Source organism: Emys orbicularis, chromosome 5 (assembly GCF_028017835.1).
Source record: "Emys orbicularis isolate rEmyOrb1 chromosome 5, rEmyOrb1.hap1, whole genome shotgun sequence".
In the NCBI taxonomy this organism is placed as follows: domain Eukaryota; kingdom Metazoa; phylum Chordata; order Testudines; family Emydidae; genus Emys; species Emys orbicularis.
The window spans coordinates 83814626-83830349 of record NC_088687.1 but is presented as its reverse complement, the minus strand read 5'-3'; the positions used below and the strand labels follow the sequence as shown (position 1 = coordinate 83830349).

The window sequence follows — 15724 nt, the reverse complement described above, 5'->3', positions numbered from 1 at the left end:
GCACTACACTATCCTTCTGTTTTGAAGAGGCAGGATATTGAACCCTGCTTTGAAATATTCCGTGAAGGATTCCTGTATGTTTCAGTATCACTGTTGCTCACTATCAACCCTGATTAGAGGACAGACGGAAGTTACTCTGGCACACATACACGTTTGGATCACGTGCACATCCTCAAACCAACATACACTGAGTAGATCTAATCTTAGAATTGTCGGCCTCAACAGTGACCCTTTAAGCCTTTTTAACTCTGAAGCGGCTTCAAGGTTGAAGAGAAAACTAAGCAGCAACCTTTATCTCTGCTTGAAGACAATGGTTAAAGCAAAGTGCACAGAACTTCTTGTCCCTCGCAATTCTGAGCAATCCAAGACCTGGTGATTATACAGTAGGTGAGACAAATGTGAAATCATTATTTTATTAAAAAGAACAGGAGTACTTGTGGCACCTTAGAGACTAACAAATTTATTAGAGCATAAGCTTTCGTGGGCTACAGCCCACTTCTTCGGATGCAGTGGGCTGTAGCCCACGAAAGCTTATGCTCTAATAAATTTGTTAGTCTCTAAGGCCAGGTCTACACTACCGCGGTAGTTCGACAGCTGGCAATCGAACTTCCGGGTTCGATTTATCGCGTCTGGTCTGGACGCGATAAATCGATCCCGGAAGCGCTCGCCGTCGACTGCGGTACTCCAGCTCGGCGAGAGGAGTACCGCGGAGTCGACGGGGAGCCTGCCTGCCGCGTGTGGACCGCGTCTGAACCGCGGTAAGTTCGAACTAAGGTATGTCGACTTCAGCTACGTTATTCACGTAGCTGAAGTTGCGTACCTTAGTTCGAATTTGGGGGTTAGTGTAGACCAGGCCTAAGGTGCCACAAGTACTCCTGTTCTTTTTGCGGATACAGACTAACACGGCTGCTACTCTGAAACCTGTCATTATTTTATTGTGAACTGTTAATCCAACACACCCATGGCCTGCCCAGTGCTATTTGTAGGGCTCTGTACTACGAATTAAATGCAACAGTATTTAAAAAAAAAACAAAAAAAACTAGAAACCTTTAAGATTCTCTGAAGTTTGTATATTGACCTACAAGTAAAATGCATCTGTTTTATAACCAGCTTTGCTTTTGCTGTCAGAGAAATGAGCATAATTTTGGATCTTCATTTTTTTCATTCCTTTAATCTATAATACAAGTACTACTACATAATAGACCAGGGTTTCCCCACATACACACTGACCTATTCATAAAACACTGACATATAGCTAGTAACTGTTTCCTGAGCTATAGCAGATTTTGTGCTTTAGAGAAGAGTGCTACCAGAGGAGAGTTTAGTGAACAGAAATCTAGTTCCTATGAGGGTTTTCTGATGATATTTATAGAGTCAGGTAAGAGGACTTCTGTTTTGATACCCTCTCTTTTTGGGAAACAGAAAAATAGCAGAAAGTGAATGATACTGGAAAAATACCCCCATGATGCAAGTTAATAATCATGATATGATCCCATGTAAAGGATACTGTTTGTACCTTGATTACAATAATACATTTTTTAAAAAGGCAAATCATCAGTACCTTAAAAACCTAGGAGGGCCTTTGGCTTTGTGGCAATAGATACACCCACCATACTGACTAGCAATCAAGGATTACTGAGCATTTATCATTTAAGGAGCTCTGGCTATTTTCCCTACCATTTACTCTGGGAAGAAATCCAAGCAAAATGCATACTTTCAGACTAACACATTACTTATTTGCCATGATCTTTTTTACTTTAGCATATACAAGAGGCAATGAGGGAGGGAAAGGGATAAGAGTTTTAAGCCCTTTCCCTTTACACCATCCTCATATCCGGTTATCCGGATATAAAGATAACTTGGGACACAAAGCATGAGGAAAAGAGGCTGGAGCATCAGAAATCACAATCAAAGTGTCGTCACTTACAACAAAGAATCAATGTATATACCTTGTCTGTGGTGGAGGCAAGCTAATTTTTTCTCTTCCACTACAATTTCCACTCAGCCATGATCAACAGAATGGTTGTGCAGTCAGTTGCCTTTGCCTGAGAGCAAACTCAAATGGTTTCTGGCTGCAAGGAGTTTTTCATCCATTTTGTAGATTGACTGAAATCAAGACTGCAAGTGCTCCACGGACCACTGGTGGTTCACAGAACACAGTTTGGGAACCAATCAGCTAAAGACTCTATACAACACTCCTTATAGATAAGATAATGTAACTGCAACAGCTTACAGATGATGTAAATAATTTCTTCAATGAATACTAGACAACAGGAACTTGATCAAGCTACTGCATTGCTGTGCAGGTGTGATTTTTTTAGAAAAAGGATAAAGATCTTAAATAGATTTTAAAGGGTGCATTATATTCTACCTTAATTCAAAGGGAATACTTTTCTGGAACCAAATATCATAACCAATATAGCATAAGGATCAGTGTGATGTTTCATTCCATACTCTTTATGCAAATATGCTTATGATATGAATATAACATAACAGATATACTTTATGCCATATGGATCATGTAAGGTATCATTGGAAAGGTTATGATCTACCGAATGTGATTATTCAATTTGTATGCCTATATCATTTCTGTATCTGAAGTTAGGAATACTGACTATGTATCTGTATTTCAACTATGCTACTTTGGGTGACGCCCACTGCTAACACTTCAGGTATAACAATGGAAAAGCCAGACAGGGCTCATGGCCCATCAGTGAAGACAATGGACTGTGAAAAGGCTTGGCCTTCCTGCGGATGCTCCATACTGCCACTGACTTCTGGACATTGTGATACTACAGAGTCAGGTGGTCTTGTCACCTGATACTAAACATTACCTGGGACTTTTTGTAACTTTCCACTGGAAGGGAATGGGGGTCAAGTTTGGGAAACAAAGGATTCCCGCCTTATATAAATCCTACTTAAGGGTGGGGAGCAATGCAAAGGGGACTCCTACTCTCCATGGCCGACTCCTACTCTCCATGGCCGATAGGGTGAGAAATACTATTTGCAACCAATTTCTTTGGTGAAACTAGCTGTGTGCATGTTTGATTTCATTTGCTTAGTAATCTGCTTTGTTCTGTTTGTTACCCCTTTTACCACTTAAAATCTGCCTTTCATAGTTAATACAATTTGTTTGGTTTAATAACAAACACAGTTTCTGTAATTTCTAACTGGGGGGGGGGGGCAAGAAGCATGCACACCTCTCTTTACATTGAGGGAGGGGACAAATTTCATAAAACCTTTGGGTTTGTACCCCTTAAAAGGAGCGAGCACCACTGTGTTGGAGCAAGTCCCTTAAGCGGAGTCTTCCCAAAGCTGTTCTGCAGCTGGGTGTGGCCCTGCCTGTGTGTGTGTTAGAGGAGGTTTTAATAGCCTGGCTCAGCAAGACAGGTAAAAGGGGGCCCAGACTGGCAGAACAGGTAGACTCAGTGGTATCTCAGCACATCAGGTGGCTTCCCAAGGGGTCCAACCCGTCACAGTCAGTATCCCAGCTAACTACAAAATATTGATTCAGCCAATTGCCAGTTTTATTAGACATCTAGTTAAAAACACACCCGTTTACTTTTAAATTCAGGGCCTAGACAGAGCAATCAGATTCAGGTCCATGAAGTAAGATGAAAATTAAATGCAACAGTATTTTAAAAAAATAAAACTAGTTTGTATATTAACCTACAAGTAAGATGCAGCTGTTTTATAACCAGCATTGCTTTTGCTGTGAAAGAACTGAGCATAATTTTTTTCCTCTTAGCTTTTCATGCCTTTAATCTATAATATGAGAACAGGAACCCCGACTTCACTTCCAAATTAATTCTATAACTGAAGTATTTATTAAAATGAGGACATTTACTGAAAATACAACACCTCTATCCCACCAAAGAGGAAGGTTGCTGTATGTGTGGCAGTGACAAAAGTATAATTCTAAGCTATTAGTCAACTCACTTTCCATTTAAATAGAACAACATACTCCTCAAGTCCATTAGACTAGTTCAAGCATCTACTACACACTTCAGTATTACCCAAAATACATCAATAAATGTCTGTTCTTCAAATACTTCATGCACTGTAATAGGAGAAAAGCAAACGTGGTGTTTCATATACATTTATTAGCTATTCTTTAAACAATGTAGTACCTTAAAGGGCTACTGGAATGACCAGCCTCTTTGTTTTGTTTTGTTTTTTCTTTTCTTTTTAAGAAAGGTGAGGGTCACAGCTAGTAATAAGCCAATATTAATTCATTTTGTTAAACAAAATAAAACAAAGAGAAGCCTTGCCACATGTTGGATATTTCTACCTATGTCCTCAGCAGGGGCTGGGCCAATATCTGGGGTAGTGCTGGCTACTTGTAAATACAAGTTTGGACTGCTGCTATTGCTAAGACGGGGAGAGCATACAGGGAAGCACTGCCAATAAAAGTGGGCTCCCTCCCAGAGCTGAGCTATGCAGTCTAACCCCACCAGCGGGCATCTGATCTACAATCAAGGATTCCATGCTGTGCCTCTCTTCTGCCCAGCTTTGTGTTCTTCTTCCCCGCTCACAGGGAATGGGGGGTAGGGCTGGGAAGCGCTTTCCAAACCCTGCTCTCGGAGAAACAGCCGGGGAGGGAGGGAAGGGAGATTGTTGGGTCTTGTCCTTTCAGAATATCAAAGGCTTAGAGATGGGCAGTTCTAGTTCAGCTCTGGTACAGCTGCTGCCACCACCAACAAGGCAAATACTTATGATTGACATTGGCTTTACTCCTGTGAGTAGAGTCATTAATTTAAAATGAGCCTGCTCACATGCATCATTGTTTGCAGGAGCTGACCCACAGTTAACAATACCCAGCTGTCGATAGGGTACCCCCCCCTTAGAAGAGATGGAAGTGATTTGTGGGCCTGTAAGACAGGTTACATTAACAAACAACAGGATCTCTCTGCTTCTGAAATAGATCAAGACTGGCCTAGCACTTCCTATGACAGATGCTTTTATATAAACATATTTTAAAAAGGAAGGAAAAAGAAAACAAACCCTTTTCCTCTCAGACTTTAGCTTTTTACTTTTCTACACTTACTGTAAAATGGTATATTGCCATCTTCAGTAAGAATTATTTTCCAGCAATGGATTTTTTTTTCCGATTCTCAACCAAGTTACAATTATTACAACGATTTAATGAACTTAAAAAAACCACCTGCATAAAGACTAACATTTCTCTCTCTCACCTATGTAAAAAATGTAGCATTTTATTTTTAACTGCAATATTCCAATTACTGAGCTTAGTCCAAAGGGCACAGAAAGTAGAGTACATTAGCCCTATTACACTTTATTATCTTAGATCATTAACTGGAATTTTCATTTTTGCAGCTGTTGGCTAGTGCAACAATATATTTCCAAGACCTACTGATTTAGTCAATAGTCTTATTGAATCTCTTCCATAGTGGTTGCCATTGAAAAATGCCAGTTGCCTTAGACAACTAAAATATTCAAGGTATTTCCTATAATAAATATAGGGAGACCAAGGAATATTGCAGATATGGAGGTAATCTTATGAAGACCACCACTGTAAGTGTGTCTCAGTCTACTATATATGGCAAGTCTGAAAATTTAGCAAACTCGTGAGCTGAAGAACCCTTTATGAAGTTCTATATACAGACAAAACCAGTACCATGTATTTAACACATTACAATGTACTTTGCAAGGTAACTATTGCCATAATTTCCCAACACTGAACCGAATATAACATGAAACAATTGCACCAACATGTTTCCCTTGGATAATACTCATTCATAATTAAAAGTGAAATATAAAGTGATCAAATACTAACACCTGGAAAATTTTCATTCTAGCCTTATACACACTATGTAATACTTACCTTCTGGCTCTGAGGGCCATCACCCTCATCAGAGATACCATCCTCCTGCTGGTCATAAGCCGGACCTCCTAGAAGCCTTATTCTCTTCTCACACTGCTTCTTTGCCACAGTCAGCTGATTAATGTACCTTTTCACATTGCGGGCCCTCAAGAGGTCAGCTTTCATTGCAGCGGTTTCTTTACCTTTAGTATCTATGATAAACAGCAGGGAAGAAAGAAGTTATCTTTCACAACGGAAAACTTCAGATTACAAGCTTCTGAAGTGTTTGTCATTCAACATACAACTGGAATTGAAGTAAAAAAGCCACCAGTCTGTTTTGGAAGCAAATAGAGTATGTTCTGGGATATCTCCACTAACACAGCAAGTGTACATATAAAATAGTTAAGAGAAAAATCATGCAAATATACCAAGTATTTAAACACAGCTCCACATATCTGTCATCTGACCTTGTCCAGCACTGTGCCCCTGTTATTCCAGTATCTACTTAAGAGACGGACTTGAGCCGGATGAAATCCACTCAAAACAACAGTCCTTTAAGACTATACCGAGACTGCACAATTTGTGATGACATGGGAAAAATATTTTAAAAATTTAAAAGAATGAGGCTTGTGCATAAAACATAGGCAATCAGAGTGCTTCAAGTTTCCACACTTCCCCACTGCACCTTCTCCATAGTTTTAAAAATGCCTAGTTAAAAACACAGATAAAAACCAAAAGATGCAGCACTGAAAATTATTCCTGTACTATGCCTGAACGTGAACAACTCCTGCCAATCCATTCTGTTTGTTAAAAGGTAGTACAATGCTGTTGCTCAATCACAAAACTTCTTATTCTTGTGCAGGCATGTAACGTGAGCTCTGCAAGCAAGCTACGTGGACAATTCAGGTTGTACCCAACTCCGGATTAAGCCAGCATTCAGCGATGAATGGTCAGATCTTTACCCACTTGGCCATGTTTTTAGAACGTGTGAATACACCTCTACCCCGATATAATGCGACCCGATATAACACGAATTCGGATAGAACGCGGTAAACCAGCGCTCGCGGGGGGGCGGGGGGGTGCTGCGCACTCCGGCGGATCAAAGCAAGTTCAATATAACGCAGTTTCACCTATAACATTATAAGATTTTTTGGCTCCCGAGGACAGCGTTATATGGGGGTAGAGGTGTACTAGAAAATCCAGTTATGCACATGAATATAGTGTTTTATTTTAAAAAACAGTTGCCTCAAAGAAATAACCACATGGAATACGTATACATGCAAGTGTGCTACAGGGAAAGCCGACATGAATGATTTTAAACTCACATTTTCAATTAGGTTTCAAATACGTTAAAGATTCATCTTACAATCTGGGTACTACTTTTGTGTACTTTAAAAAAACAGAAAGCCTTCCATCTACCTTCATTATATAATAATATTTACATATATACATAGTGATGGTGGATGGGAGGCTGTCCGGGTTAACCAGACTCCATGCATCTGAAGAAGTGAGGTTTTTTACCCACAAAAGCTTATGCCCAAATAAATCTGTTAGTCTTTAAGGTGCCACCGGACTCCTTGTTGTTTTTGTGGGTTAACCAAACATATACACACATAAATACACATATACATTCATGTGTGTGACAGAGACAGGCAGCCATAGATTTGGATGTGTAGAAAGAATAGTAAATATGGCAGGCGACCAGCTTGGCTAAACAGTGAAATCCTTGCTGATCTTAAACGCAAAAAAGAAGCTTACAAGAAGTGGAAGATTGGACAAATGACCAGGGAGGAGTATAAAAATATTGCTCAGGCATGCAGGAGTGAAATCAGGAAGGCCAAATCACACTTGGAGTTGCAGCTAGCAAGAGATGTTAAGAGTAACAAGAAGGGTTTCTTCAGGTATGTTAGCAACAAGAAGAAAGTCAAGGAAAGTGTGGGACGCTTACTGAATGAGGGAGGCAACCTAGTGACTGAGGATGTGGAAAAAGCTAATGTACTCAATGATTTTTTTGCCTCTGTCTTCACAAACAAGGTCAGCTCCCAGACTGCTGCACTGGGCAGCACAATATGGGGAGAAGGTGACCAACCCTCTGTGGAGAAAGAAGTGGTTCGGGACTATTTAGAAAAACTGGACGTGCACAAGTCCATGGGGCCGGATGCGCTGCATCCGAGGGTGCTAAAGGAGTTGGCGGATGAGATTGCAGAGCCATTAGCCATTATTTTTGAAAACTCATGGTGTTCGGGGGAGGTCCCGGATGACTGGAAAAAGGCTAATGTAGTGCCCATCTTTAAAAAAGGGAAGAAGGAGGATCCGGGGAACTACAGGCCAGTCAGCCTCACCTCAGTCCCTGGAAAAATCATGGAGCAGGTCCTCAAGGAATCAATTATGAAACACTTAGAGGAGAGGAAAGTGATCAGGAACAGTCAGCATGGATTCACCAAGGGGAAGTCGTGCCTGACTAATCTAATTGCCTTCTATGATGAGATAACTGGCTCTGTGGATGAGGGGGGAAAGCAGTGGATGTGTTATTCCTTGACTTTAGCAAAGCTTTTGATACGGTCTCCCACAGTATTCTTGCCGCCAAGTTAAAGAAGTATGGGCTGGATGAATGGACTGTAAGGTGGATAGAAAGCTGGCTAGATCGTCGGGCTCAACGGGTAGTGATCAATGGCTCCATGTCTAGTTGGCAGCCAGTTTCAAGTGGAGTGCCCCAAGGGTCGGTCCTGGGGCCGGTTTTGTTCAATATCTTTATTAATGATCTGGAGGATGGAGTGGACTGCACTCTCAGCAAGTTTGCCGATGACACTAAACTAGGAGGCGTGGTAGATACACTAGAGGGTAGGGATCGGATACAGAGGGACCTAGACAAATTAGAGGATTGGGCCAAAAGAAACCTGATGAGGTTCAACAAGGACAAGTGCAGAGTCCTGCACTTAGGACGGGAGAATCCCATGCACAGCTACAGACTAGGGACCGAATGGCTAGGTAGCAGTTCTGCAGAAAAGGACCTAGGGGTCACAGTGGACAAGAAGCTGGATATGAGTCAACAGTGTGCTCTTGTTGCCAAGAAGGCTAACGGCATTTTGGGCTGTATAAGTAGGGGCATTGCCAGCAGATCGAGGGACGTGATCGTTCCGCTTTATTCGACATTGGTGAGGCCTCATCTGGAGTACTGTGTCCAGTTTTGGGCCCCACACTACAAGAAGGATGTGGAAAAATTGGAAAGAGTCCAGCGGAGGGCAACAAAAATGATTAGGGGTCTGGAGCGCATGACTTATGAGGAGTGGCTGAGGGAACTGGGATTGTTTAGTCTCCAGAAGAGAAGAATGAGGGGGGATTTGATAGCAGCCTTCAACTACCTGAAGGGGGGTTCCAAAGAGGATGGATCTCGGCTGTTCTCAATGGTGGCAGATGACAGAACAAGGAGCAATGGTCTCAAGTTGCAGTGGGGGAGGTCTAGGTTGGATATTAGGAAACACTATTTCACTAGGAGGGTGGTGAAGCACTGGAATGCGTTACCTAGGGAGGTGGTGGAGTCTCCTTCCTTGGAGGTTTTTAAGGCCCGGCTTGACAAAGCCCTGGCTGGGATGATTTAGTTGGGAATTGGTCCTGCTTTGAGCAGGGGGTTGGACTAGATGACCTCCTGAGGTCCCTTCCAACCCTGATATTCTATGATTTTATGATTCTATGGAGCTGCACTATAATAATTTGTCTGAATACTATCTGTTGCCTGGTTATTGGGGAGTTTTCTGTATGACTATGTTGGTTTAATCTCAGCAGGAGTCTTTCTGGGGAAAAAACAGGCAGGCAGGCAGGCAAAGAATGGCTCAAGACAGCCATCTCTCAAACACTTAGTAGTTGTTAAGGAACAGCACGAGAACTATTAGCTTTGATGATTTTGCCTCCACCTCAAGCCAACCTACAAAGCTGATTTTGACCAGGACAGGAAGAGGCCCAGGAACATATAACTGTAATGGGATTTAAAGGGCCGCTGTCTCAAGAAATCAGTTATTTCGGGGAACCTGATAGAGACACAGGGACCCACTGTCTAGGTCACCATCACAGAATGGTAGTGCACTAGGTCAGATTGACCAGCATGTAGACGGTTTTGAAATCCTTTTTTCCTCTAATATTTTGTTCCTACTGCTAAGATAAATAATACTTTGGCTTTAAGAAGGCTGTCTGATCATAGTATACCACTGGCCACAGACTCCCGAAGGGAAGAAATGCACATGTCCAAACTCAATAGGACCTGTTGGGTAAAAATGCTGGATACTAAGTACTTAGACCAGCTCCGGGCTACAGAGTGGGAGAATTGTGCAATTCCACCATAGGATAGGTAAACACATTAGGCCAAATGCATGAGAGGGTGCACCAGAGAGACCACAAAGGGGCAGCTAGCCCTGTAACTGTGTATGTGAAAGAGTGAACACACGCGCGCGCGCACACACACACACAGAAGGAGAACATTAATAAAAAGGACGGGGAGGGGAGGGTGTGAGAATGAGCAGCCCGCGCACATGGAGGGAGGGCATTAATAAACGGGGTGGCAGGAAGCCTTTTGGGAGAGCATTTTTGTTCAATATTGGTGTTGTTTTGGTGTTTGACACAAAAAATGTGGCTGCAATCATTCAAACTGTCATTATCAGAATGTTTTAGTTTTATCTTATGACTTGCAGTGGAAATGGCAAGTGATAGGTTTTAATTTGGCACCTCCCAATGCCTGTCAAAATTCTTTGTTCACTGTACATTTTGCAATTTGGGTAGGGGAGCATATTGTACCTCAAGTCTTTTTCCCGCCCTCTCCTCCACTTCTCCCTTTCTCTCACATTTGCAGCAACTTTTAGCCAGGAGAGTGAAACAATAAATTAAATGCTCTGTTGACTCATAGATAAGATTGCACACCATGGAGACAGATGGCTCATTTTTGAGAGTTAACTCATTTTCTCTTCTGCTTGAATGAATATCATCACTATAATTGACTATTTACATAGCATCATAGATTTGCTTGACACTTGATAACACAAAGTCCTTATATTCTATGTATATAGGTTATATACAGAGTAAAGGCATAAATGGGCAAAGGAGGAGGAAATAGTGGAGTGAGAAAACAGGAAAGTTCTTGCAGGAATAGCTGTGCTTGTATTTTGTCTATGTGTTACAGACGAAGGAATTCAGAGGGTGCATTCACCTTGAGTTGTCTTAGGTTAACTTCCTGGGATGTTCAGTTTCATAATACAGTATTAGCATGGTTGGAAGACAGACTGTCAATGGAGAGTGACAGAATGAAGAGGAGTGGCAGAAACGTGGTGAAAAGTAGTGTTTTGAAGAAGGATTTGAAGAATAAGGTGGATCAGAGCACTGGGATGAGCCAGGGAGAGGCTGAGTGGTGTCCTGAATGGGAAGTGACAAAAGGAGCATTAATTAACAGAGGTGTAAGTTAGTAGTATGAGAGATTCAGAAGGAACAGAAGAACAGTTATGCCTGGGATAGGGAAGCTCACGTACCCTAAGGTACAAATTCCTATTATCTATATGGATCTCTACCATTTTTAAAGAAGGGGTAGGAAACGGGGGAAATGGAAAAAATGTGTCTGAAATAATTACTAATATAGACAGTTTGCATGGATGATATAACTAATATGAACAGTTGCAGTTTTGCCTGAGATATTCTATTCTGTCTGTATGTGAATGGTGGAAAACATTCCAAAGAAACAGACATTAAAATGGATACAGATGGCAAAACCCAGGTAGGCTACAGTAAGATATGAAGCCATTATCACGACATGCTCGTGGCTTGTGCTTTTTCTCTTCTGCCCTATCATTTAGGGGCAACTGGCAGAGATCTTGATCTTGTGGGGTTCTCTGGGGACAATTCAGAGAGAACCTAGCACTCAAAAATTTATGCTGCAGTCTAGAAAAAGGGAGACTTCCCCTTTCAAAAGTTTAAAATCCAGGAAGTGAGAGTCCCATATTACAAAATGTCAGTTACCTCCCCCAGAAAATAGATATAGTTGAACATAAAGGAAACAACTTAAAATTTGCCTATAATTAGGTGAAAGGTCAGTGACCACATGGGGACATCACCTGAGGAAAACAGGTCAAGGAGAGAAAGACTTGTTTGTTTCAAGTACTCCTCTTGAAATATTTTTGCCCCATCCTTGCCCCTCACAGCACACAATGCATGTGAAAGTGAAAGGAATTGAAGGCTTTTTATTTTAAAAAAATATGGGTGAATGTTGTCAATTTTAAGGATTACAAGTGTGCTGAGTTTCTATATACAAAGAGTGGGGGAGCAGGAACTAAAAGTAAAAGAAGTGGAGCTGGCTGGAAAAATTTCAAAGTACTTTTTCATCAGACTTTGCCAATTCATCAAAATCGAAATGTCTTGCAGAGTCCTTTTGATTTCAACAAAGCCATTTTGGAAATAAGCAAAATAAAAACAACGTATTTTATTTAATTTAGACTTTCCTGTTTCATTTTAACTTGATGCTGGATAATTCCATTTCAGTGCAGGTTAAGTGTTGGTCACACTTGGCACATGTTCTTTCTCTCGACGAGTGCATATCAGTTCAGTTTATCTACATGAACTCACAAGTTTGTTAAAAATGATTAACTGACTCCAGAAGGGTTTCTTTTGAAATGTAACAAAGGTCTGTTGGTCAGGAACACCCCACGCACACCCAAAGCAGGAAAAGGAGGAGATGCTAAACAAAGCACAGCTGTGGTGTTGTCGGTATCAGTAATATAACACATGGAGATGTGTACTATGTGCGACCGGGAGCCAGGACTGCGCAGTAGTAGTAAGGGAAGTGGCGTTCTAGGCCCTGGCTCCCATGTAACAAAGAAACAGTTACTATATTACTTTGTTTATTGTTAGAATAACAACACAAACAACTATTTTTGGGACTGAAGGAGTTGGGTGGAGGTATATATAAACCAAACAACCAACTTTAAGAAAAGAAGATTGGCTGGGATGCCTTGAAATTTCCTCCTCTTCCCTGGGTGGAACCAGGGGAAGATTGTTCAGCCAGACTTGCCGTGGGAACCAGCTGGGCTGTAGCATCAGCCCATCACTTCAGGAACCAGTTCTGCCGTTCCTGAAAGTGGCTGTGGAGGTGCTCCTGGGTCTCCACTTTCTTGGACTACGACCACCTACTCCCACAGTACCCAAGTGTGAGCCTGCAGCTCCTCCCTCTCCTGCCCCACTGAGAGAAGCTCACTCACCTGCTCCCTCCCGGCTTGCAGGCACAGCCACAGTCAGTACCACACCTCCAGGAAAAGACCTGGACGAGGTGCTGGCAGCTGTACCTGGGCACACAAGGAAGCCGGGTCTGTGGAGTCAGCCCAATGTTGGGGTAGCAGTATGGGGCTGGCAGCTTGGGGACAGGACCCTCGAGGCACTCCCTGCCACCTCTGGCTGCTGCCTCCTTCAGGTGGACCACAGGGCATTCATCGCAAACTCCCTCCCCTGCTGAGGTGCCAGGGTCCCCTGCCCTACCACAGAAAAGTGCTCCCATACACTACTCCAGGCATTGCTGCCATTCCAATGAGGCACTTCCTCCTCCTTCCCTCTCTCCCACCTCACCCTTCCCACTCTTCTCACCCATCCTAGGCAAAATTATTGTTTATTCTTAAAGTCAGTCAGTCCTACCATTAACATTTCCAACAGCAGAAACATTAAAATAAAACTAGGGAACTTTTAGTTCATGCCAGCAGGGTTTACGTGGACCAGTTAGTGTGCAATACATGAGTGCACTTCAGAAATCACACTCCTGTAGCGTGCAGTACTGCTCTGTGTTGATGTGCCCTAAGTCAAACGCCTTACAGAAGTCCAAGTCTGCTATGTCAGCAAATAGCAGACTTTACTCCCGCTATTCCTGTTATTTCCTTATGTGTTCTCCCTTACTTACAATATTATTGTTCTAAAATCTGGACAATTAATACCAACACTCAGATACCACAGCAATGGATGCAATATAAAGACCTAGATAAAGACAGATAAAATTAGATATGTAGTTCTTACAAAAACATTAACTAAACTGTATTCTACTGTTTAATGAATATCTGCTCCTCTTGATAGAAACAACATAAAGGAAAGGTGTATCTGTATTTAACTGCTAGATTATATTGCCAAAGGAAAAAAAAAAATCTTGCTTTTCACAACACTGCTTTGTGAAACTAGTGGATTTGTTACTGACACCATCAGCTGCAGCTTCTGCGGTATTAACCCAACTGGCTAATCTGGAAGTTTCATATACACACAGCACTATATGTATTTTTTGCAAGACCTGTAGAGTTGAGCACACTCAGTGCTTACGTAATGCCATGCTGAAATATATAAGCGGCAAAAAATCTGCTTAACATTTTAAGATGAAGGTCAACAGTGACTAACCCTCACTGCAGCATTTACTGATCATCATAAACCTCTGTAAACTCTCTGAACTGAACTTTACATTTTTAAAGCCTGCCTGGGCCTAGAAAAGTATTTGCTTAATTCTGAAAATGCCAATTGACCTCAAGTTGGAAAGTACAGTAAACAGGGTTCTTTCACAAGCCCATGACAAAACAGCTAAAATAAAGGTAAAACTAATTCTTTTGAGGTTAAGGAAGAGAATTACTTTTATTTATAAGCACTTGCCACCGGTTGGTTAATCATAGAAAATACTTATACAACCTAAGGGGAATTTTCAAATCAAGGATTCCAAGAATGGCACTATACATAGTAAACATTTCACAAGGGAATGGGGATGGAAATTTAAAACTGACAAGTGGGAACACTATTTTTCCCATTTTAAACCTAACGCAGGGGTGGCCAACCTGTGGTTCCAGAGCCACATGTGGCTCTTCAGAAGTTAATATGAGGCTCCTTGTATAGGCACCAACTCTGGGGCTGGAGCAACAGGCGCCAACTTTCCAATGTGCCGGCCGGTGCTCACTGCTCAACCCCTGGCTCTGCCACAGGCCCTGCCCCCACTCCACCCCTTCCCGCCTCCTCCCCCGAGCCTGCTATGCCCTTGCTCCTCCCCCTCCGAGCCACCTGCATGCCACAAAACAGCTGATCGGGAGGTGCGGGGAGCGAAGGGGAGGTGCTGATCGGCACGGCTGCCAGTGGGTGGGAGGTGCTGGGAGCGGGGCAAGAGGAGTTGCTGACGTATTACTGTGGCTCTTTGGGAATGTACATTGGTAAATTCTGGCTCCTTCTCAGGCTCAGGTTGGCCACCCCTGACCTAACACGTAACCAACCTGTAGAACTAACTGCCACAAGACATAATGAAGGCCAAGAGTTTAGTGGGATTCAAGAAAGGATTGGACGGATTTATATAGCCAAGAAGCATTTTTACAGCAGTACTAGACTGATTAAATTATATAAGTAATATAAGCATTCATGCTCCAGTAAATACCACCTGTAGTTGACCGGGATTAGGAAGGAAACCTGCTTAGATGCAATTCCAGGATTTCATATGAATTTTAGTACAGGCATTCTTACACCTTCCCCTGAAGCACCTGGTACTTGTCACAATCAAAGACAGGATACTGGATGAAGTGAATGTGAAACTTTTGATTTTTACAAATAGCTTTTAGGTTGTATAATTCCCTACAAGGTGGCAAATTCCAGGACTCTAACTGAATCATCTGTCACTTAGGTTAATGTGACAGAAGTAACTCCAGTGAAAACACACAGAGAGGTCCTGTAGGGGAGAAAACTTAGGCTAATATTAGTTTTGTTGTTTAAGTGAGCAATAAAGGCAAACTTCTGGAAGGGAGTGAGTTTGCACTATTCTCCAGTGAGCATCCAGCATGCATATCCTCTGTTTGGAGCAGGGTGGGAACTCCTCACCTCAGAAGTTATGTGAGCATGTGCCCAATGACAGGCATCTATCCAACTGAACAGTGG

General features: G+C 42.2%; 1 protein-coding gene across 1 annotated transcript in view; it reads right to left on the bottom strand.

Moving 5' to 3' along the window:
* The window catches only part of SNX25 (sorting nexin 25), a 172213-nt gene that overhangs the window by 67448 nt on the left and 89041 nt on the right, over positions 1-15724 (bottom strand). The window contains exon 7 of the mRNA XM_065405159.1: positions 5846-6036. Within this exon, the coding sequence (XP_065261231.1) occupies positions 5846-6036 (191 nt within the window). The remainder of the gene's footprint in view (positions 1-5845; positions 6037-15724) is intronic.